The sequence below is a fragment of the Pongo pygmaeus genome, chromosome 8 (assembly GCF_028885625.2).
Source record: "Pongo pygmaeus isolate AG05252 chromosome 8, NHGRI_mPonPyg2-v2.0_pri, whole genome shotgun sequence".
NCBI lineage: Eukaryota > Metazoa > Chordata > Mammalia > Primates > Hominidae > Pongo > Pongo pygmaeus.
The window spans coordinates 47,391,032-47,412,863 of NC_072381.2; the positions used below are offsets into that span (position 1 = coordinate 47,391,032).

At 51.2% G+C, this 21,832-nt stretch overlaps 2 protein-coding genes across 9 annotated transcripts in view; both read left to right on the forward strand.

The window, feature by feature from the left end:
- RET (ret proto-oncogene) overlaps positions 1–12,944 on the forward strand; it is a 53,292-nt gene extending 40,348 nt beyond the window's left edge. The window contains exons 13-20 of the mRNA XM_054503928.1: positions 950–1,057; positions 2,103–2,317; positions 2,682–2,804; positions 4,552–4,622; positions 6,277–6,414; positions 7,494–7,593; positions 9,171–9,318; positions 10,707–12,944. Of these exons, the coding sequence (XP_054359903.1) occupies positions 950–1,057; positions 2,103–2,317; positions 2,682–2,804; positions 4,552–4,622; positions 6,277–6,414; positions 7,494–7,593; positions 9,171–9,318; positions 10,707–10,864 (1,061 nt within the window). The 3' untranslated portion in view covers positions 10,865–12,944. The remainder of the gene's footprint in view (positions 1–949; positions 1,058–2,102; positions 2,318–2,681; positions 2,805–4,551; positions 4,623–6,276; positions 6,415–7,493; positions 7,594–9,170; positions 9,319–10,706) is intronic.
- Positions 12,945–17,959: 5,015 nt separating this feature from the next.
- Positions 17,960–21,832, forward strand: part of CSGALNACT2 (chondroitin sulfate N-acetylgalactosaminyltransferase 2) — a 50,960-nt gene continuing 47,087 nt past the window's right edge. For 5 of the 8 annotated variants that reach the window (XM_054503930.2, XM_054503934.2, XM_054503932.2 and 2 more), the window contains exon 1: positions 17,960–21,183. The gene's annotated coding sequence lies outside the window, so the exon portion shown is untranslated. The remainder of the gene's footprint in view (positions 21,184–21,832) is intronic. The other 3 variants (XM_054503931.2, XM_063669804.1, XM_063669807.1) reach the window with 2 other exon arrangements.

The following is a 21,832-nucleotide window of genomic DNA, read 5'->3' on the forward strand; positions in this document are numbered from 1 at the left end:
TTGCAGCCATGCACAGCCCCAGGCCACCCACACCTGGTCCAAGGGGTCCTGGGGCCCCAACTCCCAACTGTCCTCTCCCTTCCAGACAACCCTTCAGGACAGAGGAGGTGGCACAGCACAGCTGGGCAGTGGAACAGCTGACCTGGGAGGGATGGCTTAGCCATGTGTTCTGACTCTTGGAATACCTTCAGGCCCAGGCACCTGCTGGGCATTCCAGCACAGCTCTGGCCACCATCGGGACACGTGTGCTGGGCAGGTGATCCCTGTGGTGCCTCATCCTCTTTCCATCATGCCTCTACAGTTAGACTCTCTGGGGAGTCATGCTGTTCATTAAGAATAAGCCAGAATGTCAGGTGTGCAGTGCACTGGTAACATTGCTTTATCTCAGGTGCTAATGTGGGTCTTCTTGGTAACTAACGGAGTGTGAGCTGCTGACGTGTGTGTGATGGATACATCAGCAGCACGGGAGATGCCTGGGCTCCAGGCTGGCCATCTCAGACAGGAGCGGGAAATGGGGAGCCTGGTCGCGGTGTGTGGACCTCCTTCATGGCTCTCCACCTTCTCCAGGGCCTCTCCCCACAAGTGGGTGTGTGGGTACCCCTCACCTTTCCAGAAGGATTAATGCGGGGAATTTCTGTGGACCATTGTCTTCTAAAGACAGTGACTACAGGAACATAATGCCACATACACAGGTGGCCCAGCCCTGGGACACTCTGGGGAAAGATCCGGCATGTGCGGATGCTGGCTCCTCAGGGCGCTTCTTCCTCAGGGTGGATGAGGCCCCTGTCCACTGACCCCAAAGGCTGGGAGAAGCCTCAAGCAGCATCGTCTTTGTAGGCCTCTCTGTCTGAACTTGGGCAAGGCGATGCAGGTCCATCCTGACCCGGTATGGTCATGGAAGGGGCTTCCAGGAGGGATCGTTTGCAACCTGCTCTGTGCTGCATTTCAGAGAACGCCTCCCCGAGTGAGCTGCGAGACCTGCTGTCAGAGTTCAACCTCCTGAAGCAGGTCAACCACCCACATGTCATCAAATTGTATGGGGCCTGCAGCCAGGATGGTAAGGCCAGCTGCAGGGTGAGGTGGGCAGCCACTGCACCAAGGCTGGGGGCTCCATACAGCCCTGTTCTCCCTCTTTCTCCCTTTTCCGACTGGTCCTGCCCTGTTTCCTGTTCTCCCTCTTTCTGGAAGCCTGGCTCAGGCCCCAGCCTGGAGCTTGTGTCTAGCTGAGTCCACGGGCTGAATGGTCACTTTCCATCAGAGGGGCCCCGTGCTAGCGGCACTCCCTGGGCCCACAGGGCTACTCAGAGGTCTCTGGTGTGACATCGCCATTTGTTCTCACCCAGTTTGGGGCTGGGCCCGCAGGGCAGGGAGCTCTAGGAATGGACAGTGCGTCCTGGGTACTAGCGTACCCTGGGTACCACAGGGCACCAGGTGTGCTGTGACCTCAGGTGACCCCAGCCCCGCCCTGCATGGCAGGAGCATTGTCACCATTTCTCAGATAAAGACCCAGGAGACCAGCCTGGTTTATTGGTTTTCCAAACCACCGTGCTGCTCAGGGGCTTCCCAGCATGTGTGTGTGGGTGTGTGTGAGAGGGATAGGGAAACACCGGGAGGGCACAGCAGGCACTCTGGTCGGCACCAGTAGAGTTGGAGGCTGGGCCTGGGGCAGGACAGGCGGGAACAGGGAGCAGGCTGCATGCAGAGCCCAGCGCCAGGCAGGAACCCTTGCATCTGCGCAGGCCTCTGCCTCCATCAGCATCCCCAGCCTGCACTAGGGCAGGACCCAGGAGGCAAAAAGGCATGGAGTCCTAGCATCAGGGAGGGGTGCCTCCCAGGGCAGTGTCGCCTGCCTCAGGCACCTTGAGAAGGAGGCACCCACACGAGCAGCAGGAGGCAGAGAGCAAGTGGTTCAAGAGAGAGCTGAGACTTCGAGGTCTCCGCTCTCCACAGAGCTGCAGCGGTGCTGCCTGAGGCAGGGCTGTGTCCACCCCCTTACTCACTGGGTGGCCGGGCCTGGGGGCCCTGCGGCCTCCCACCCCTGGCTCCTGGAAGACCCGAGCTGCCTGACCCACACACCCAGGGCCCCCTCTCTCCGCCCCCAGGCCCGCTCCTCCTCATCGTGGAGTACGCCAAATACGGCTCCCTGCGGGGCTTCCTCCGCGAGAGCCGCAAAGTGGGGCCTGGCTACCTGGGCAGCGGAGGCAGCCGCAACTCCAGCTCCCTGGACCACCCGGACGAGCGGGCCCTCACCATGGGCGACCTCATCTCATTTGCCTGGCAGATCTCACGGGGGATGCAGTATCTGGCCGAGATGAAGGTGCGTGCATATGGCTCTGCACCCAGCCAGCCCCGGCCAGGCCACACCCTGACCCACCACGCCCCTGCCACCCACATCCTGGCCTGCCATGCCCCCGCCATGCCACGCTGTAGCCCGCCACGCCCCTGCCACCCACACCCTGGCCTGCCACTCCCCCACCATGCCACACTCTAGCCCACCACGCCCCTGCCATGGCATGCCATGCTATGGCTCACCACGCCCCTGCCATGCCACACCCCCGGCCCAGGTCTCACCAGGCCGCTACCCGGGCCACACACCACCCCTCTGCTGGTCCCACCAGGCTGAGCCAGTGACCGCTGCTGCCTGGCCATGGCCTGACGACTCGTGCATTTTTTCCTCACAGCTCGTTCATCGGGACTTGGCAGCCAGAAACATCCTGGTAGCTGAGGGGCGGAAGATGAAGATTTCGGATTTCGGCTTGTCCCGAGATGTTTATGAAGAGGATTCCTACGTGAAGAGGAGCAAGGTGCCCAGTCCCGGGGATGAGGCGGGGGTCCCAGGGATCCCAGGTGCACCACGGGGCAGGCAGTGCCCTTGGGACGCCTAGGAAAGATACTGAAGATTAGTGGAGCTCTAAGCTTTTTATAGTCCTCACCCCAAATCTTTCTGACCCTGGGTCCCCAAGGACCCAATTAGAACTCCGCTCAGCCTCTGCCATGTCCTTCTCCTCCAGGGCCTCCAGGGCACCCCTCCCCTGCAGCACACTGACCCGAGGCCCTTGCCGCACTTTTCAGAGGCCACCTCATGCTGCAGAACTAACAGTTCTCTTCTGCAGAATAAAGGTCACCGTTCTGATATGACCTTAGCTCTTTTCTCAAAGAAGGGTGGGATGAAATTAGCAGGATCGTCGTTCTTTGTAGAAAGGAATGAACTGCTTTACAAGTGAGGCTTCTCCCGCACAGGGGCCTTGGACGCTGGGCTGGGTGAGTTTAGAGGCATAGGAACCCCCTGGACAGGATCCAGAAACGCAGCCCAGCTTTGTCCAAGTCTATGAAACAGGCAGTGGGCACCCTTGGGGACACCTGGTTCCCTACCATGGTCCTAGTCCCGGGACAACTGCCTTGGCCCTCTTAGTTTTTCTGCCCATGTCAGCCCCTCTCCTGCAGCCTCCCAGTGGCAGCCCAGGCAGGGCAAGTTCAGGGGGCTGCTCAAAGGCCATGCCGCCCAGACGTTCAGAGCAGACTCTGCTCAAAAAAGAAGAAGAAGAAAAAAAAAAAAAAAACCACAAAAGGCAACTTCCTATGATTCAGCTTTGCTCTGAGGGGTCTGGAGAAGCCATTTGTGTTGCCAGGGGTTGTGAGCTGTTCCATTTCTTCTGGGGTTTCCCTTGTGACAGCAGATCTCAGAACTGCTGTGGGGGGAAGTGGTAGGGGCTGGCCCCTGCCCTGTGGAGGGTGTGGACAGAGCCTTCCTGTTGATGCACTGGTCCTCCAGGGAGAGAAGCTGAAGGCATTCCTATACAAGGCGTGCAGGCTGCACTGTCGCACACTGCTGCCAAGACAGCCACACTGCACTAAGGACATAAATCCCTAATGTGTTTTAGTAAAAGAAGTGACAGTAATGTTGTGTTACAACCCAAGGCACACATTTTAAAAATGGACTTGCACCTTCAGGCTTGTCTGTGGAGAAGGTGTTTCTCAAGTCACCCTGGAAAGGATTTGTTAGGTCAGACCCCAGCACTGATGAGGGATGTAGGGGGCTGGGGGCACTCATTCAGAGATGCTAAAAGCACCCTGCAATACAGTAAGAGAGAAAAAACAGCCTCCCCCAAGGCACACAGACAAATCCCTTCCCTCAAGGCTCCTTCAGTGTGGTAGGTGCTGGCAAAGTGCCCAACATGGAAACACTAGATGTTGGTTTCCCAAACACATTGGCCCTCAGAACCCCAGGAGAGATCTTGCTGGGGGAGTTCCAGGCCCATGCATAGGGAAGCACTGCTCTGCACCACCAGCAGGCCTGTGGCATGTGACAAGCTGGCCCTGTGTGGCTGTGGGCGGGCGGCTGACTCCCACCAGCATCTCAGCAATCCCCAGGAGGTTCAGGCTGGAGCTCCAGCCCTTTCAAAGATGTGTGTGGCCAGCTCTGTACCCAGGAGTGTCTACAGCACTCCTCTGGTTACTGAAAGCTCAGGGATAGGGCCTGGCCTTCTCCTTCACCCCTCCTTCCTAGAGAGTTAGAGTAACTTCAATGTCTTTATTCCATCCCCTCTTTAGGGTCGGATTCCAGTTAAATGGATGGCAATTGAGTCCCTTTTTGATCATATCTACACCACCCAAAGTGATGTGTAAGTGTGGGTGTTGCTCTCTTGGGGTGGAGGTTACAGAAACACCCTTATACGTGTAGTGGGGCCACAATGCCCGTCTATGCAGCTTGGCCAGGGAATTGCACTGGCCCTGAGCACCTGTCTGCAGTGCCAGCCCTCCTCAATGACCCCCTCACTGAGGGGCCTTCATGATGTATTCATGAGGCAAATGGCTGGGCCAGGCCGGGCTGCAGTTCTGAAAGCTCCGGTGGAGCATGAGAGCAGAGCAGGTGGCCAGTAACCCAGCCTCCCCCGCCCTTGACAGCCCCATGCCTCCCTCTGGGTCCCTTGGTGACTCAGGCCCAGCCCAGCAGTTACCCTCCTGTGGTCCTGAGTAGGGCTTTGGGCTCAGGCAGAGCACCCAGTGACTTGCCCCCACCCACAAGTGGAGCCTGGGGACTCCACCTGAAGATGGCCTTATGTGAGTTTATAGATTGGTGTGCCCCAAACTGCTCAAAGGTGGAAGCCAAAATCTCATTCTTCCAGGTCCAATGACAAGAGCTGATCACTTTTAAAACACAGGATCTTGCCTCTAAAGTGTTCTACAGTCAGCAGAGGTGTGATGTGCATCTCTTTTTTTTCGGGGGGAGGGGATAGGATCTCCACTCTGTCACCCAGGTTGGAGAGCAGTGGCGCAATCCTGGCTCACTGCAACCTCCACCTCCTGGGTTCAAGCGATTCCTGTGCCTCAGCCTCCTGAATAGCTGGGATTACAGGCACGCGCCACTTCGCCTGGCTCATTTTTTTGTATTTTTTAGTAGGGACAGGGTTTCACCATGTTGGTCACACTGGTCTTGAATCCTGACCTCAAATGATCCGCCCACCTTAGCCTCCCAAAGTGCTGGGATTACAGGCGTGAGCCACCACGCCTGGCCAACATGTGCATCTTAAATACAGTGGGCTGTGAATAAACAATTGGACAACAGCTTTCCGATTACATAAGCTGACTGTAGGCTAGTTGGAAAAGGCAGAGACAAGCATAAAGAAGAGACTGAATGTCACTGGACCACACTGCCCAGTGACCTCTGGCTGCCCTCTGGTGTGCTCTGTGGTGTGCACATGTATACTTTTTATTGCCCTAAATGGGCTCATGCGATGCTGTTTTGTGATATGATTTTATTCCCATTGCAAAGCAAGTTTTCCTTCACAGTTAAAATGTTTTTCTATAGCTTTTTTTCCTTCTAAGATTTTATGAAATTTTCCAAGCACATAGAAATGGTAAAAGAACTATACAAGGCACTCTGAGTCTGGTGGTCTGCATTCTCACCGCTTTAAGTGTGAGAATCTTAAGAATGATTAAGATTAATTCATGACATTAATTAATGTATCATTAACTCATTAATCATGAATTCATCTTAAGTCTCATGTGTCCCTTGTGCGTGTGGCTGCTCTGATGGGAGTGGCTTGGGCAGGGACTTCAGCTGCATGGAGTAGGGGCCAGGCAGGCAGGCAGCCCTTCCCCACCTTCATGCTACATCCATCTGAGCAGCCAGACCCAGGCTGACATCTGTGAGCATCTGTGCTTGGAGCCGACAGGGTCAGCAGGTGCTTGGTGGCGGGGGTGGATATCTGGGCCCCCCAGAGGGTGCTGTGAGGGCCAGGTGGAGCCACTCACTGGTCCTTTCACTCTCTGCAGATGGTCTTTTGGTGTCCTGCTGTGGGAGATCGTGACCCTAGGGGGAAACCCCTATCCTGGGATTCCTCCTGAGCGGCTCTTCAACCTTCTGAAGACCGGCCACCGGATGGAGAGGCCAGACAACTGCAGCGAGGAGATGTGAGTGGGGACTGGCTTTGGCCCAGCCTCACTTGGGAAGGGGAGGGGACATCTGTGTGCATTCCTTCCCCATCCAGAGCAGCCCCAGGAGAAACCAGGAGAAGTGGGGGGGTGGGGAGTGGGCAGGGCAGAGGTTAGAGAGCCATCCTTGGGTGTGGCAGTAGATGCTGGGGGTCCTACCCCGCTGAGGGCTGGTGGGCTTCCTAGGGGGTCTTATAAAAATGAGTGAGAGCAGAGACTGGTGCAATACAAGTTCGAGGGCTGAGAGCGGTCCCAGCAGGACACTTGGGGAGGAGCTGGTAATTCCAGATGGCCCAGGGGGCACGTGTTAAGGGGTGCCTGAGTGGAGGTGCAGAGCCAGGCAGGGGCAGCCTGGGCTGCAACCTGAGAGGTTGAAGCTTTTACACTCTCGGGGGAGATGGTCTTAGAAACCAGGCCGAGAACAGATGAGAAAGGACTGCCCAGAGGCAGAGATGCATGGTACATGCATTCCACAGAGTGTGCACACTGCTGGGGCATGGAGGGGGGCATCCTGGGCCGAGAAGCCAGGTACCACCTCCCTGAGCCCCCAGCTGGTGACCAGCTGGAGTGCTGTGGTCTGCCTAGGCACCCAGGCAAGCAAGGACAGTGCAGGACAGACGTGTGATTGCCAAAGGTTCTTGTTTGTCTGTCTCCACACCTAAAAGCCTTCAATCAATTCATCCTTCTTGAGAGTTTTAAGGACTGGCACTTCTCACTTAGCTGCCAGAGCAGGCATAGTATCCAGTGAGCTGTTTACCCAGTGTCTTTGCAAGGGAAGTAAAAATGAATCTCCCTTGGAGGGAAGGGAAGCCTGTAGGATTCTGGACCACAGCTCTGGGAGACCTGAGCATAGTGGCCCATGGGCTGGGATCCTGCAGACAGGCCATGCCCCAGTCCCACAAGGATCAGAGATGTCAGCGATGCAGAAATAGCTTTGGGGTTGGAGACAGAGCACACTGGGCCCAGGGTGCAGGGCAGGGTGCGGTGGCTGTGGTGGGCTGTCCTTCTGAGACCTGGCCCTGCTTGGATCATATTGGCCTGTCTGCTCTTCCCACCAGGTACCGCCTGATGCTGCAATGCTGGAAGCAGGAGCCGGACAAAAGGCCAGTGTTTGCAGACATCAGCAAAGACCTGGAGAAGATGATGGTTAAGAGCAGAGTGAGTGCCTGGGGCCAATTCCCACAAGCTGAAAGTGGCATGGGGAGACTCCAGCCTCACCCCAGGGCAGTAGTTTAGCCCTCAGAGTTCCCAGTGTGGGGCCACAGTGGGACTGTGCAGAGAGAGACAGTCACGCTCTCCCCTGCGTGCAGACAGCAGATTGAACCCTTTTCAGGCTAGGCCGCTTGGGCTTCTTTTCAAGTCATGAAGAAACCAAGATTCTTGACATTTAGGAAGAGCTCTCTACAGACAGGCATGGGAGGAAAATATTCCAAAGCCAAAAAGAAATAGTTTTCCATAATGGAAAATGAGAAAGTTGAGTTAAAGCAAGTGCCCAAAATTCAGATGCCCAGAAGGGGGTCCAGCAGGGGGAGGGCAGTGCGTAAGGAGCAGTGGAGACTGTGGCAAACAGCCAGCCCCCTCCAAAGGGTTCCTTGCTGGAGTACCTGTGGCCTGCAGAAAAAGGAGCCAGGAATGGGCCGGGTCTTCTGAATTTTACAAGGTTTATGTTGTCTCCCAGTTTTTATTGTTAACAATTCATTTAAATTTCCCAGAGCCGAACGTAGGCCAAACAAAGCATATCGGGGGGTGGCCAGAGTCAGCCTGTGTGCCTGGAAGTACAGTTTGTGAGGTCTACACATTTTCAACCAGTATTCATCAGGCAGCTGCTAGGACCCATACTGTGTCTCAGAGGCTGGGAATGCAAATAAACAAGACCAGCACAGCCCTGCCCTCACGGGGTTTACACACAGGCCTTGTCTTAACATTGGCACATTTACTGAGTTGTCACTTCTTCAGACTTGGATAGCGGGATGCAGGACCTAGGACCCTTCACATCACTGTCTCGCTTGGATGAAAACTCTAAGTCCTGAGAATGCAGGGTTGTTCAAAACAGAAGTGATCACTGGTGCTGGCCTTCCTAGAACAGTGCTGAGAAACAGCCAGGAAAACGCTGGGCCCGTCTGTGCACATTCAAGCTGGACATTGAAAGGAGCAGATGCCAGTGGCCCCTCGTGCTGGGGAGCCCGTGCCTGTAGCAGGGTCCTGTGCACCCTGACAGCGCTGTCAGATTTCAGAACTCAGCCCTGACATGACGTTCTAGATGGCAGGGGTCCTTGGGGAAAGCTGGAAAACATCCTGCAGGCTGGGGCTGCATCCTGGCATGTGGTTGCTGTGGGCTCCCCCAGAGCCCAAGAGTTTGTCAGCGGGCTGGTTCCCTGCCGCCCGTCTCCGGGTTGGGCCAGGGGCAGCTGGATGAGGCGTCCCCCAGGGATGCCCTCCAGGCCCTGGAGATAAGACACTGAGGGAGCACATTTCTGTCCCCAGGGAGGTGACTTTCCAGGGGAAGAGACAGAATAGACAACACCCAAGGGAGCAATGGGGACCTCAGAGCAGGACCAGGCCAGCCAGGAGTCCTGGGAGCTGAGCGCAGCCTGGCCCTGGTCTCTTGGAGAGGCCAGGAGATTGGTGCGAGGTGGAGACACAGCCAGAGCCTCTGCCCTAAGGGTGGCGGGAGGCCTGAGTTGTGTCTAGTCGTGGCGCATGGCTTGGAGTGACCGGCCATCTCTGTCTTCCAGGACTACTTGGACCTTGCGGCGTCCACTCCGTCTGACTCCCTGCTTTATGACGACGGCCTCTCAGAGGAGGAGACACCGCTGGTGGACTGTAATAATGCCCCCCTCCCTCGAGCCCTCCCTTCCACATGGATTGAAAACAAACTCTATGGTAGAATTTCCCATGCATTTACTAGATTCTAGCACCGCTGTCCCCTCTGCACTATCCTTCCTCTCTGTGATGCTTTTTAAAAATATTTCTGGTCTGAACGAAACCAAAGTCTGCTCTGAACCTTTTTATTTGTAAATGTCTGACTTTGCATCCAGTTTACATTTAGGCATTTTTGCAACTATGTTTTTCTAAAAGGATGTGAAAATAAGTGTAATTACCACACTGCCCAGCAACTTAGGATGGTAGAGGAAAAAACGGATCAGGGCGGAACTCTCAGGGGAGACCAAGAACAGGCTGAATAAGGCGTTTCTGGGGTGGGAATCAAGTCATAGTACTTCTACTTTAACTAAGTGGGTAAATTTACAAATCTGGGGAGGTATTCAGTTGAGAAAGGAGCCGCCAGCACCGCTCAGCCTGCACTGGGAGCACAGCCAGGTTCCCCCAGACCCCTCCTGGGCAGGCAGGTGCCTCTCAGAGGCCACCTGGCACTGGCGAGCAGCCACTAGCCAAGCCTCAGCCCCAGTCCTAGCCGCATGTCCTCCATCAGGGGTAGCGAGGTTGCAGGAGCTGGCTGGCCCTGGGAGGACGCACCCCCACTGCTGTTTTCACATCCTTTGCCTTACCCACCTTCAGGACAGTTGTCACTTATGAAGTCAGTGCTAAAGCTGGAGCAGTTGCTTTTTGAAAGAACATAGTCTGTGGTGCTGTGGTCTTGCAATGGACAGTAAATATGGTTCTTGCCAAAACTCCTTCTTTTGTCTTCGATTAAATACTTGAAATTTTTTCTGTTTCCTAACTTCATCATTGATTGTTTGAAATCTTGGAGTTTCAAGCATTTTTTCAAGCTGATACGGTTCCTTTTGCATGCCTCCTGACTCACTGACTCCTCACTGGCTTTGTGTCTAGTGCCACACTCCATTTGTGCTGACGATGCTATGAGGCTGGCCCGCGTGCGCCCTCGATTTGGAAGGTCCTCTTCTCCGTTGTAGGCTCAGACAACAGACGGGTGCCTCCTTTATGTTAGAGAATGTTTTATAGAACGATCCCGCTGCAGTAAGCCATTGAGTGCAGCAGTGTGCTGTTGCCCTACACTGCCTTAGAAAAAGAGTTAAGCAGTTCGACAAATATACATCAGATTTGTGAGTCTCAAGTTCATAAAAGTCAAAATTGGTAGTGTCTGTTAAGTTACATTTACCAAGAGAGCACATGATATTTCCCCTAACTATAACAGTGTTTTTGGAAACCTGGAGCACAAAACCATTAATATAATTGGCACAGAAACCACGAGTTTGGTTTGAACATCAAAGGGAGTTTTGCCAAGGCCTTACTGTCTGCACTTGAAGTTTTGGTTCTTCAGTGCAGAACAAATGATCTGTTTTCATTTTTAGGCATGTCAGACCCGAACTGGCCTGGAGAGAGTCCTGTACCACTCACGAGAGCTGATGGCACTAACACTGGGTTTCCAAGATATGCAAATGATAGTGTATATGCTAACTGGATGCTTTCACCCTCAGCGGCAAAATTAATGGACACGTTTGATAGTTAACATTTCTTTGTGAAAGGTAATGGACTCACAAGGGGAAGAAACATGCTGAGAATGGAAAGTCTACCGGCCCTTTCTTTGTGAACATCACATTGGCCGAGCCATGTTCAGTTCCCAGGTGGCAGACTCGTTTTTGGTAGTTTGTTTTAACTTCCAAGGTGGTTTTACTTCCGATAGCCGGTGATTTTCCCTCCTAGCAGACATGCCACACCGGGTAAGAGCTCTGAGTCTTAGTGGTTAAGCATTCCTTTCTCTTCAGTGCCCAGCAGCACCCAGTGTTGGTCTGTGTCCATCAGTGACCGCCAACGTTCTGTGTTCACATGTGTGGGTCCACCACTTACTACCTGGTGTATGAAATTGGACCTGAACTGTTGGATTTTTCTAGTTGCCGCCAAACAAGGCAAAAAATTTAAACATGAAGCACACACACAAAAAAGGCAGTAGGAAAAATGCTGGCCCAGATGACCTGTCCTTATTCAGAATGAGAGCCCGGCGGGGGCCTGGGGGTAGTGTCAATGCCCCTCCAGGGCTGGAGGGGAAGAGGGGACCCGAGGATGGGCCTGGGCTCAGCATTCGAGATCTTGAGAATGATTTTTTTTTTAATCATGCAACCTTTCCTTAGGAAGACATTTGGTTTTCATCATGATTAAGATGATTCCTAGATTTAGCACAATGGAGAGATTCGATGCCATCTTTACTATGTGGATGGTGGTATCAGGGAAGAGGGCTCACAAGACACATTTGTCCCCCGGGCCCACCACATCATCCTCACGTGTTCAGTACCGAGCAACCACTACCCCTGATGAGAACAGTATGAAGAAAGGGGGCTGTTGGAGTCCCAGAATTGCTGACAGCAGAGGCTTTGCTGCTGTGAATCCCACCTGCCACCAGCCTGCAGCACACCCCACAGCCAAGTAGAGGCGAAAGCAGTGGCTCATCCTACCTGTTAAGAGCAGGTAGGGCTTGTACTCACTTTAATTTGAATCTTATCAACTTACTCATAAAGGGACAGGCTAGCTAGCTGTGTTAGAAGTAGCAATGACAATGACCAAGGACTGCTACACCTCTGATTACAATTCTGATGTGAAAAAGATGGTGTTTGGCTCTTATAGAGCCTGTGTGAAAGGCCCATGGATCAGCTCTTCCTGTGTTTGTAATTTAATGCTGCTACAAGATGTTTCTGTTTCTTAGGCTCTGACCATGACTCATAAGCTTCTTGTCATTCTTCATTGCTTGTTTGTGGTCACAGATGCACAACGCTCCTCCAGTCTTGTGGGGGCAGCTTTTGGGAAGTCTCAGCAGCTCTTCTGGCTGTGTTGTCAGCACTGTAACTTCGCAGAAAAGAGTCGGATTACCAAAACACTGCCTGCTCTTCAGACTTAAAGCACTGATAGGACTTAAAATAGTCTCATTCAAATACTGTATTTTATATAGGCATTTCACAAAAACAGCAAAATTATGGCATTTTGTGAGGCCAAGGCTTGGATGCTTGTGTAATAGAGCCTTATGGTGTGTGTGCACACACCCAGAGGGAGAGTTTGAAAAATGCTTACTGGACACGTAACCTGGCTCTAATTTGGGCTGTTTTTCAGATACACTGTGATAAGTTCTTTTACAAATATCTATAGACATGGTAAACTTTTGGTTTTCAGATATGCTTAATGATAGTCTTACTAAATGCAGAAATAAGAATAAACTCTCTCAAATTATTAAAAATGCCTGCACAGTAAGTGTGAATTGCTGCAACAGGTTTGTTCTCAGGAGGGTAAGAACTCCAGGTCTAAACAGCTGACCCAGTGATGGGGAATTTATCCTTGACCAATTTATCCTTGACCAATAACCTAATTGTGTATTCCTGAGTTATAAAAGTCCCCATCCTTATTAGCTCTACTGGAATTTTCATACACGTATATGCAGAAGTTACTAAGTATTAAGTATTACTGAGTATTAAGTAGTAATCTGTCAGTTATTAAAATTTGTAAAATCTATTTATGAAAGGTCATTAAACCAGACCGTGTTCCTTTTTTTGTAATCAAGGTGACTAAGAAAATCAGTTGTGTAAATAAAATCATGTATCATAAAATGTGTAAACATTTTTTCTTTTTAACATTCTAGTTGGAAACAACAGATTTCTGATTTTGTAGTTTCCATACAATATTTAAAACGTCACAAAGAATTCTATCATGATAACAACTGAGGCATCAATAGTGGTCGAGGACTAGGGGCTCCGGAGATATGGCTGGCTTATCTGGTACATTTGCATGTGAATAGGCACATTGATAGAAACTGAAAAACTCAGCTAACTCCACTGTTCAAGGAATCCCTTCCTTAAAGGTGTCCATCCCTAGAACAAAGCAGCAGCCAGTGTCAAGTTTAGGTCTTCACAGTTCTCTAGCAATTTGCTTGTTGCTGATCTTTTGAAGTTGGCCTTAGAGCTGTGGGAGACAGAACACAAAATGCCAAGTCCTGAGGAAGGCCGTTAGAAATGTGAGGGAAAATGCTGTCCTGAACCACCATGAAGCCTGACACACTCACTACTGTTTATGTCTTCCTCGAGGAATTCTCTGAGCTTCTCATGCCGGGCGTGGAGCTGATGGGTGAGTGGGCAAATGGGAGTTGTTGTCAACATCAGTCTCATCTGCGATTGCATTGTGTCAGATGCCAAGGGCCTGTGTCACACGCATACACGTGTGTACACATGGGCCTTTGCACACCTCACCAGGTGGTGTACACACAGGCCTTTGCACGCCTCGCCCCGTGCCCGCCCCAGGCCCATGAGGCCCCGCCTCCCAGCCGTGGGTGCCTGTGTTTGCTCACGGCTTCCTCCTTCAACCTGGACCACAGGGGCTGGAAGTGAAAGTAATCTCCAGAGCCAGCTGTTTGCTGTAGCCTTTACCTCTGAAAGTAGAAATCTACGCCAAGAAAAATTAATACTAAAAGCTACCCCTAATGTAGACTCTACATTAGGACTATTTGTGTGTGTATGTTTGCTGTTTTATTTTCCCCTAAAAACACATTTTCTGACAACCTTCACGAAGGATTTCTTCCTACCACGAGGCCAGCTTATGTGGGCAGAAATCTAGTTGAATGTGCCTGAGAACAGGGCTTGAACAAATGCTTCATATACAAAAGAAATTTTGAAGGGAAAGCATAATTTCTAACATATAAAGAAAGCCTCTCCCGCAGGCAGGCGGAGCAGTTAGCGGTGCCTCTCCCTGCCTCGGGTGCGTTCACGCATAGTGTCTGGCATACCTTGTTTTATTGCTCTTTGCTTTATTGCATTTTTCACAAATTGAAGTTTTGTGACAACGCTGAGTCATCGAGAAAGTCTATCAGGGCCATTCTTCCAACAGCCCACACTCACTTCATGTCTCTTTATCAGTACTGTTAAGCAATAAAGTATCTTTAAACCAAGGTATGTACATTGTTTTTTAGACATAGTTCTGTCACACACTTAACAGACTCCAGTACAGTGTAAGTGTAACTTTTATATGCACTGGGAAACCAAGAGACTTGTGTGGCTCACTTACTTGGGATCTTCAATCTTCTTTGCTTTACCGGGGTGGTCTGGAACAGTATCTCTGAGGTTCGCCTGTGTTTAGTGGTCCTCACAACTGGGGGGTGGTTCTAGGAAGTCCTAGGGAATCCTAACCTCTGTGGCCCTGAAAAAGCAGAAAGGTGGGTCTGCAGGGTGCATGCAGCAGTGTGCGTGGCCCCTCACGTCTTCCACATGAAGATGCTCCAGGTGCATGTCCTAGGCTTGTGCGCCTGCAGGGAAAGCACCCTCTGCCAGGGCTGCCTGCTATGGCCCTGTCTCTTCTCCATGGCAGCAGCCTTGACCGAAACTGTGTAGAGTCTCCCACCTCTTCAGGGAGCTGGGACTCAGGAAGGATCGTCTTAGCTGAGGTCATAAGAACCTGCATGTAGAGAACTTTTCAGCGTGGGGCCACTACTGTGTCCTGCTGCTGAGGCCAGGTAGTGGCCGTCTGAGGGCTGCAAGGGCAGGCTGCTCCCAGGAGTTAAGGAGGCAAACACTCTGAACACCCTGGAGAAATCACAGTTTATCTTTGCAACTACAAATTTGAGTGCTGTGTCAAGTGACCAGGTATTTTTGCAGATGTCTCTGAGGTGTTAAATCACAGGACCTGGCCAAGCAAGATCTCTCAGCTGGACCCCGGGCAGGGGATCCTTTATGGGGGCACATCTCACTGTGGGGGCTGCAGAAATGTGAAGGTCAGCATGGAGGGAGCTTGTGGTCTGAAACTACCCCAGCCACTGTGACTACCACACTAGGAGAGATCATAAACCTGCATCCTCTCAGATGACACTGAGCAGTTCAAGCTAAAAATGTGCTGGTAAGCAAGGTAAGTGAATTCTAAAGCTAAAAAAAAAAAACATTTTTCATTTTCTGAGAAGGAAACAAGTTTGATATTTCATACACAAACAATATTTACCATGCAGACCGTCGATTTCTTGAATAAAAATATGAAATTCATTTAAAACATTCAAGTTTTTGTGTATTTTTGTCAATGTAAACAGAAGAGCAACCTGTTTCTTGGCTGCTCGATTTTCTCACCTGCACATCAATCCTTTTCTATACTCTCCCATGGAAGAAGGGGTCTCTGGGGGCAAGAGACTTTGGTCAGAGGACTGCAGGGAGCCAGGCAGCACCCATGTCTTGGAACCTCCACTCTCCCTAGGGCGTGTGCCTTGCTCCCTATTTTGTGCCTTTCTTCTGGGAGTTTTCAAGAGCTTGAGAATTTTCCTGGAGATTCTGGCCACAGGGCCTGAAGCTCTTAGATTGCTCAGAACCCCATGGTAAAGGAGCACACTGAGGGTTTGGGGGACTTCAGTGTCTGGGAAGAAAAGTAAGATCATAGCAAATGATTTCTAAAAATAAGAATGACACCAAGGATGGAAGAGCTGTAGCGTCTCACAAGACAGTCACTGGAAAAAGTAGAGGAAGTGTGGTTGGACACTATTTTTAAAGAGATATTCACACAATTACCTATAATCTTTAACTTTGTAGAAATAAGCAAAGGCTACCCATACGAGAACCCACAGGAGCCCTTGGTTCTGAACTTGCTATAGCAAAAGAGTCAGCATCACTTACTTTTGGCAGACACTCAAAGGCAGGCAGAGGAGTGGGAAAGCCTTATAGTAAAAAATAAAAGGTGGGGAGGGTGAGGAGAAGCCTTCAGGGATGCTGTGATTGGGGCTTGTTGGCCTGGGGAAGCTGGAGGCAGCTAACCAGGAGGAGGGCCTCTTATGTGATTGGTTTGGGGGACACAGGTGGCTTTCTCTGTTTAGTTCAGCGGGCAAAAAACAGGGAAGCTTGCAGTTCCTGACCAAGTCCTAACCATTCTGGGATAATTGTTACAGAGGCTGTGGTTTGGCTTCCTGGCTAGTTCTGCAGAGAATCTGATTCAAATCCTCTGGCCGTACGTGGTCTGGCCATTGTCTGTTTGCATGTTCAGTCTCTTAGTCCCCCTTGTTAGTCATTTTCTTGTTTGTAAAATGTTGGCCAACTCAAGGAAGTCTAGAGATCCAGCTCTTCACTGCTCAGAGATTATTCAGTTGTCTCTCTGGTCAACTATATTGTGAGATCTTGATCCTTCTGTTGTTGTAGCATCACGGTGCTCATTTGACAAGAATGGGATGCAGTGGAACAACATCAGGACCACTATGGCAAACAAGAGCAACTGTCCCTGTGAGACGCTTTGAACGCAAACTTCAGCTGACCAATGCAGGCCAAGAGCAAATCCCATATAGGCCGTGAGGATCAACCTTAGAAAGCCAAATAGCTTTTGCCTCAAGGTGATGTGTGGCCTGTTCTACCTTCTCTGTTTCACTGATCCAGATGCAGTATTAGCAGTGGCAGAGGCCATCACCAACCAACAAGAAATCTACAGCAATGAGACTGTCCATCACTACTCATGCCAATGAGTTGAGACTGATAGGTGCCCCATCTAGGGAAGAAGTGGCATTGCTAATGACTTCTGCCAGGGTTAATGATAAGTTTATGACAACAGGATTCCCACAGATGAGAACATTGCTGATTGTTTGCATAAACAATGAGCCAGTAACTCCCCAGTTAGAGTGCTGAATAACCAGGGGTGATGTTACGGTTTTTGTAGTTTTACACCAACCGGTTTGTGGTAAATCGTTACAGCAACCCTAGGAAAAGCAACGCACCATTTGTATGTATGGTTAATGTGTGGCAGGTGTTTAAAGGTATTGCAGGATATTGGTGCTTTTCCTTTCCCCAGTGCACCTCGTTGATCTCAAGTGAGGGATTTTTCTTTTTGTCTTGATTTTTGTTTTCTAAGATTGAACAATCTTTTTTTCCCAGTGTCCCTTCTGTTTACAGTATCTATAAGTGCCCTTGTCAGTAGCTGACTGGTTGGGGAGGGGCCACCCAGCTGTTTGATCAGCAGGGCCACAAGTTAATTTTGGGTCCTGTCTTATTTTTGTTCTAAAGCACTTTTAAAATGTCTGCCAGGTGTTGTAGTTCAGGTTAAGGGGCTATTTCCCATTCTCATTTCTGTTTTTGATTAAGTCTCCGATTTCAGATTTAGCTCCCTGACAACAAGCAATGAAAGGGCCACTTTCTAGACTCCCAAATGGTATAGGTACAATGTATTTTCTAGCCTATCCCAAAAAAACCTCCTGCAGGTTCTTTTTTTTTTTTGCATGACACTGGATTATGGTCTAATCTTTTTGGGGGGGAATGTTTGAGGTATGGCTTTTAGAAGACTTTGCCCTATGTTTTGAGCCTCTTTGTTAACTCTTCAGTTTTATTGTGGACAGTGGGATCCTAGGATCCCTTTTGCGGGAGTCTAGTCAACTTTTGCCATTCAGGATTTAGCATGCAAGGTTCTGGTCAATGTGTACAAGTTGGTATGGGTTAGGTAACACTGGGTCACATGCTTCCCCCCGCCGCTTTGCGATAGGGTCTTGCTCTGCCACCAAGGCTAGAGTGCAGTGGTGCAATCATGGCTCACTGCAGCCTCAACCTCCTGGGCGCAAGTGATCCTCCCATGTGAGCCTCTTGAGTAGCTAGGACTACAGGCACACACCACCATGCCTGGGTTTTTTTTTTTTTTCCATAGAGATGGAGATCTCACTATGTTGCTCAGGCTGGTCTAACTTGTAGGCTCAGGCAGTCCTCACTGATTCACCTTCCAAAATGATGGGATTACAGGTGTGAGCCATAGTGCCTGGCCAAAGTATTCTTAATTATTTTATGAATAGTTGCTCATCTTGCCTGGGTTTGGGGAAATCCTTAATTATGGTTATTAATTTAGCTTGGGTCTAAGGTTTAAATTCCACAGTTGTCTGTATATGGGGCTCACGGAGGAATAGGCCTTCAGAGAGGCAGCCGGCATCCTGGGGTCATAGGAGGGTTGTTGTGAAAGGGCAGGGATCTGGACAAGAGGAAGAGAAGGGAAGTGTGGACAGATGTGTGGAAGGGAAGAGATCAGAAGGATAAGGGGGAGAAGAGGGAGAGCTGTATTAGGGAAGCAAATGGACGATAAGCAGAAGAATTTACTAGGAAAATGAGTCTAGGTTGTTGCTGCTTAAATTTGCCAAATCGCTCATTAGCTTTAGCCAAAGAGTCTTTCAGGGAAGCACTTTTTGAATCAGAATATCATTTGGAGACCTCTGACTACCAATCAAAAAAGGCTGTTCTTATTCTCTTTCGTTTCTAAGGCGTCTCTCAAATGAGCAATTTTGTTCAAGTTAGATGTTCTCCAAATAAGATCTTCACCAAATCAACCTTGGTGAAGTTAATGCTTTTCAGAGATGGGCATAAGAATTAGAATTGTTAAGAGAGTATATGTAAGAAGGAGGAGTTTTTCCTGGAGGAGGAGAAGATTTAAACTTAGACAACATCATGAATGCTGGCTGGTGAGGCTGGCGAGAAATGGAATGTTTGTGTCTCTCAGGACATGAAAGCGAGATGGAAGGAGAACCTCATTCAGTTTTACTGGAAACCCACAGCAAAGTTTGTCCAAGTAGAGGCCGGTGTGATGAGAATTGCTAAATCAGGAGCTGTGAGGCTGGCTCAAACAAGAGGCTTATGAGCCCCGTGCCTGTGTCCTTTCCTATGGTTTTCCTTCTTATGATAAGCAGCACTTTTTGACAGCACAACACTAAACACTAACACAAAATATAGTGAAAAGGGATAAAACGAATGGCCTGATTCCACTAGAGATGCCAGACAAATGAGAATCAATAACAAAATCAGAGTACCAAACTGAGAATAAATAGCCAGAGACCTCCACGCAGAGTGAGGTGAGCCCTATGCTGACCACATCGGCGCACCTGATAGGCCGAGAACATGGAGGCATGAGGGGTCTCTGGGTGGCACAATGGGTGGAAGCCTGGGGACCTCACGGACAAGCAGTACAGACTTACCATGGGATCACCAGGAAAACTGTGGAAACCAGCAAAGGCTATTTATTCACAACTTGCTATAGCAGGGGAATCAGCCAGCATCACTTGCTTTTGGTAGAAATTTAAAAGGCCCGAAAGAGATGGGAAACTTTTATAGTTTTGTTTTGTTTTGTTTTGTTTAAGTATCAGATCGGAAGTTGTTGGCAGGAAATGTTTTTAATTACATTTTTCTGATATTAAATCCAACACAGTTGTACTTCAATATTTTCCCTAGGAGAACTACTTATTTTATAGCTATATCCCAGTGTATCACCCATGATCAGCCACATAATTTGAATCATGCATTATCTTCTCTCCACATTCAAATTACATACATTTAGTATTTGGCTACTTAAAAAAAAATCATTAAAAAGTAACAATTTAAATCCATTGACGGGAGAACCTCAGTTAGTTTCAAAACAACAATTCTTGCCAGGCGGGGTGACTCACGCCTGTAATGCCAGCACTTTGGGAGGCCGAAGCTGGAAGATCGCTTGAGCCCAGGAGTTCAAGGCCAGCCTAGGCAACACAGGGAGGCCCCAGCTCTACCCAAAAAAATATTAACAATTAGCCGGGCGTGGTGGCATGCACCTGTGGTCCCAGCTACTCGGGAGGCTGAGGCGAGAGGATCGCTGGAGTCGGAGGTGGGGAGGCTGCCGTGAGCCGTGATCGCTCCACTGCACTCCAGCCTGGGCGACAGAGCGGGACCCTGTCTCAAAAAATAGATGAATAAATAAAAACAATTCTAATGGAAGATTCGAATAGCAATTTAAAACATGTGGCAACTAACCCTGACCCTGCGGCTTCAGCCTCCCCGCCGCTAGCTGAGGGCCGTGGCCGCTGCACAGAGGCTTGTGAGGATTCGGGGGTTCAGGCAGCGCCCGCCGCGCGTGTGCCAGACGTGCGGCCACAAGGTAGGAGCAGTAAGAAGGATCCAGGGAAAAAAGTCCACGAATGAGAAAGGAAACCCAGCGTTTGTAGGGCTAGGAGGACAAAGAAAGAAAATGCTGGCGGCGGAGGGCGAGGCTCCGCGGTGCGTGGCAGATGGGAATTTGCTCGGTGGCGGCTCCTCTCTCTGGAGGGCTTCCCAGCGTCCCCTCCCCCGCCAGCCCGCGGTGACGCGCCCGGCGCCCACCAGAGCCGGCTCTCGGCGCCGTCGCGCCTTCGCTCGCCGGCTTAGGCCGTTCTCGGGGTGGCGTGGGAGACAGAGAACCCGGGGAGGACCCTGGAACACGCAGTGGCATGGAAGACGCCTAGGAAAGGGCTTCTCTTTCCACTCACGAAAATCAGTGTGTGAGCTCGAAGCCATTTCCCAGCGTGTCCGCCTCAACTCCCTCATTCAACAGATGAGGGAACTCCTCCGGGGAAGTGCAGTGATGCGCTCACAGCTGCCGGCGGCCCAGCGACAAAGGGCGCTCCACAGCCCCGCGGCCCGAAGCCCTCGGCTCGGCTGCCACGCAGGCCCCGCGGCCCCGCTCGGACTCCCAGGATCGGCTTCTGGGCGGGACAGCGCTGCAGTCCACGAGTCCGGGCAGGGGCGCCTCCAGACCGGAGCGGTTTCCTGCCTCGGGCACTCTGCTGCCTCCACAAACGGTTTTTGGAGGCACACACACGGATACTTTAACACGTCGGTTATGAATCGGTACCCAGCTGCCAGTGGCGGAGCTTTCTGGGCGGGGCCGTGGGCGCGCGGCGGCATTTCCTCACGCGCGCCGGAATTTCCTCGCGCGCGCCGGAAGTGGCCGCTCAGGCGCGGCGGCGCGGCGGCGCGCCGGGGCGGGGTGGGTGGCTGAGGCGGCGGCGGCGGCGGCCCCAAGGCGTGAGGTGCCGCCCGGGTGTGCCCGCGGCACAGGAGGCGGCGGATTGCAGAGCAGGCGAGCGCGGTGAGTACCTGGCCCGGCCTCGCCCGCCGGTCCGCGACTCCCGCGGGCTCCGGCCCGGGCGGTGCGGGCGCCGGGGCTGCGGGCTCCTGTCTGGTCGGGTGGGGTCGCCTCGCGGACCGGTCCTGCGGGGGGCCCTGTCTCTCAGGGATGAGCCTGCCGGAGTCGGCTCCGGTTTTAGGGAAAGCGCGGCCAGAGACGGTTGATTCGCTTGTCAGTGTTGGGTTTTGTTTTGTTTTTATCTATTCATCACCATCTCTGCTCCTCTCAGTGGATAAACTTTTTAGTCAGCGGTGACCTCGTCATCGCGTTAAAATTGTTCTGGCCGCAGCCCCTCTTTATCTGTAGATGGCAGAGCGAGCGCCGGTAAAGATGCTCTGTCGTGGAGGGTTCAGTGGGGCGGAGGAGATGGGGAGCCTCTGGCGTTGTCGGAGAATGCACCTTAAAAATGACTCTACCCTTGAGCAACGCAGGAAGCACGACAGTGATACTTCTATTTGTGATGATGGTATTGGCGGTATGATAGTTTGATTATACATCTGAAGCTTCTCTTCCTGAGTCCTTGGCTTGTTAAACTTGGAGGCATTTTCTAGCGTGCTTTTGAGATAGATGTGGGATGTCGTGACGTTTCACTGTCATTCAAGGCTCGCAG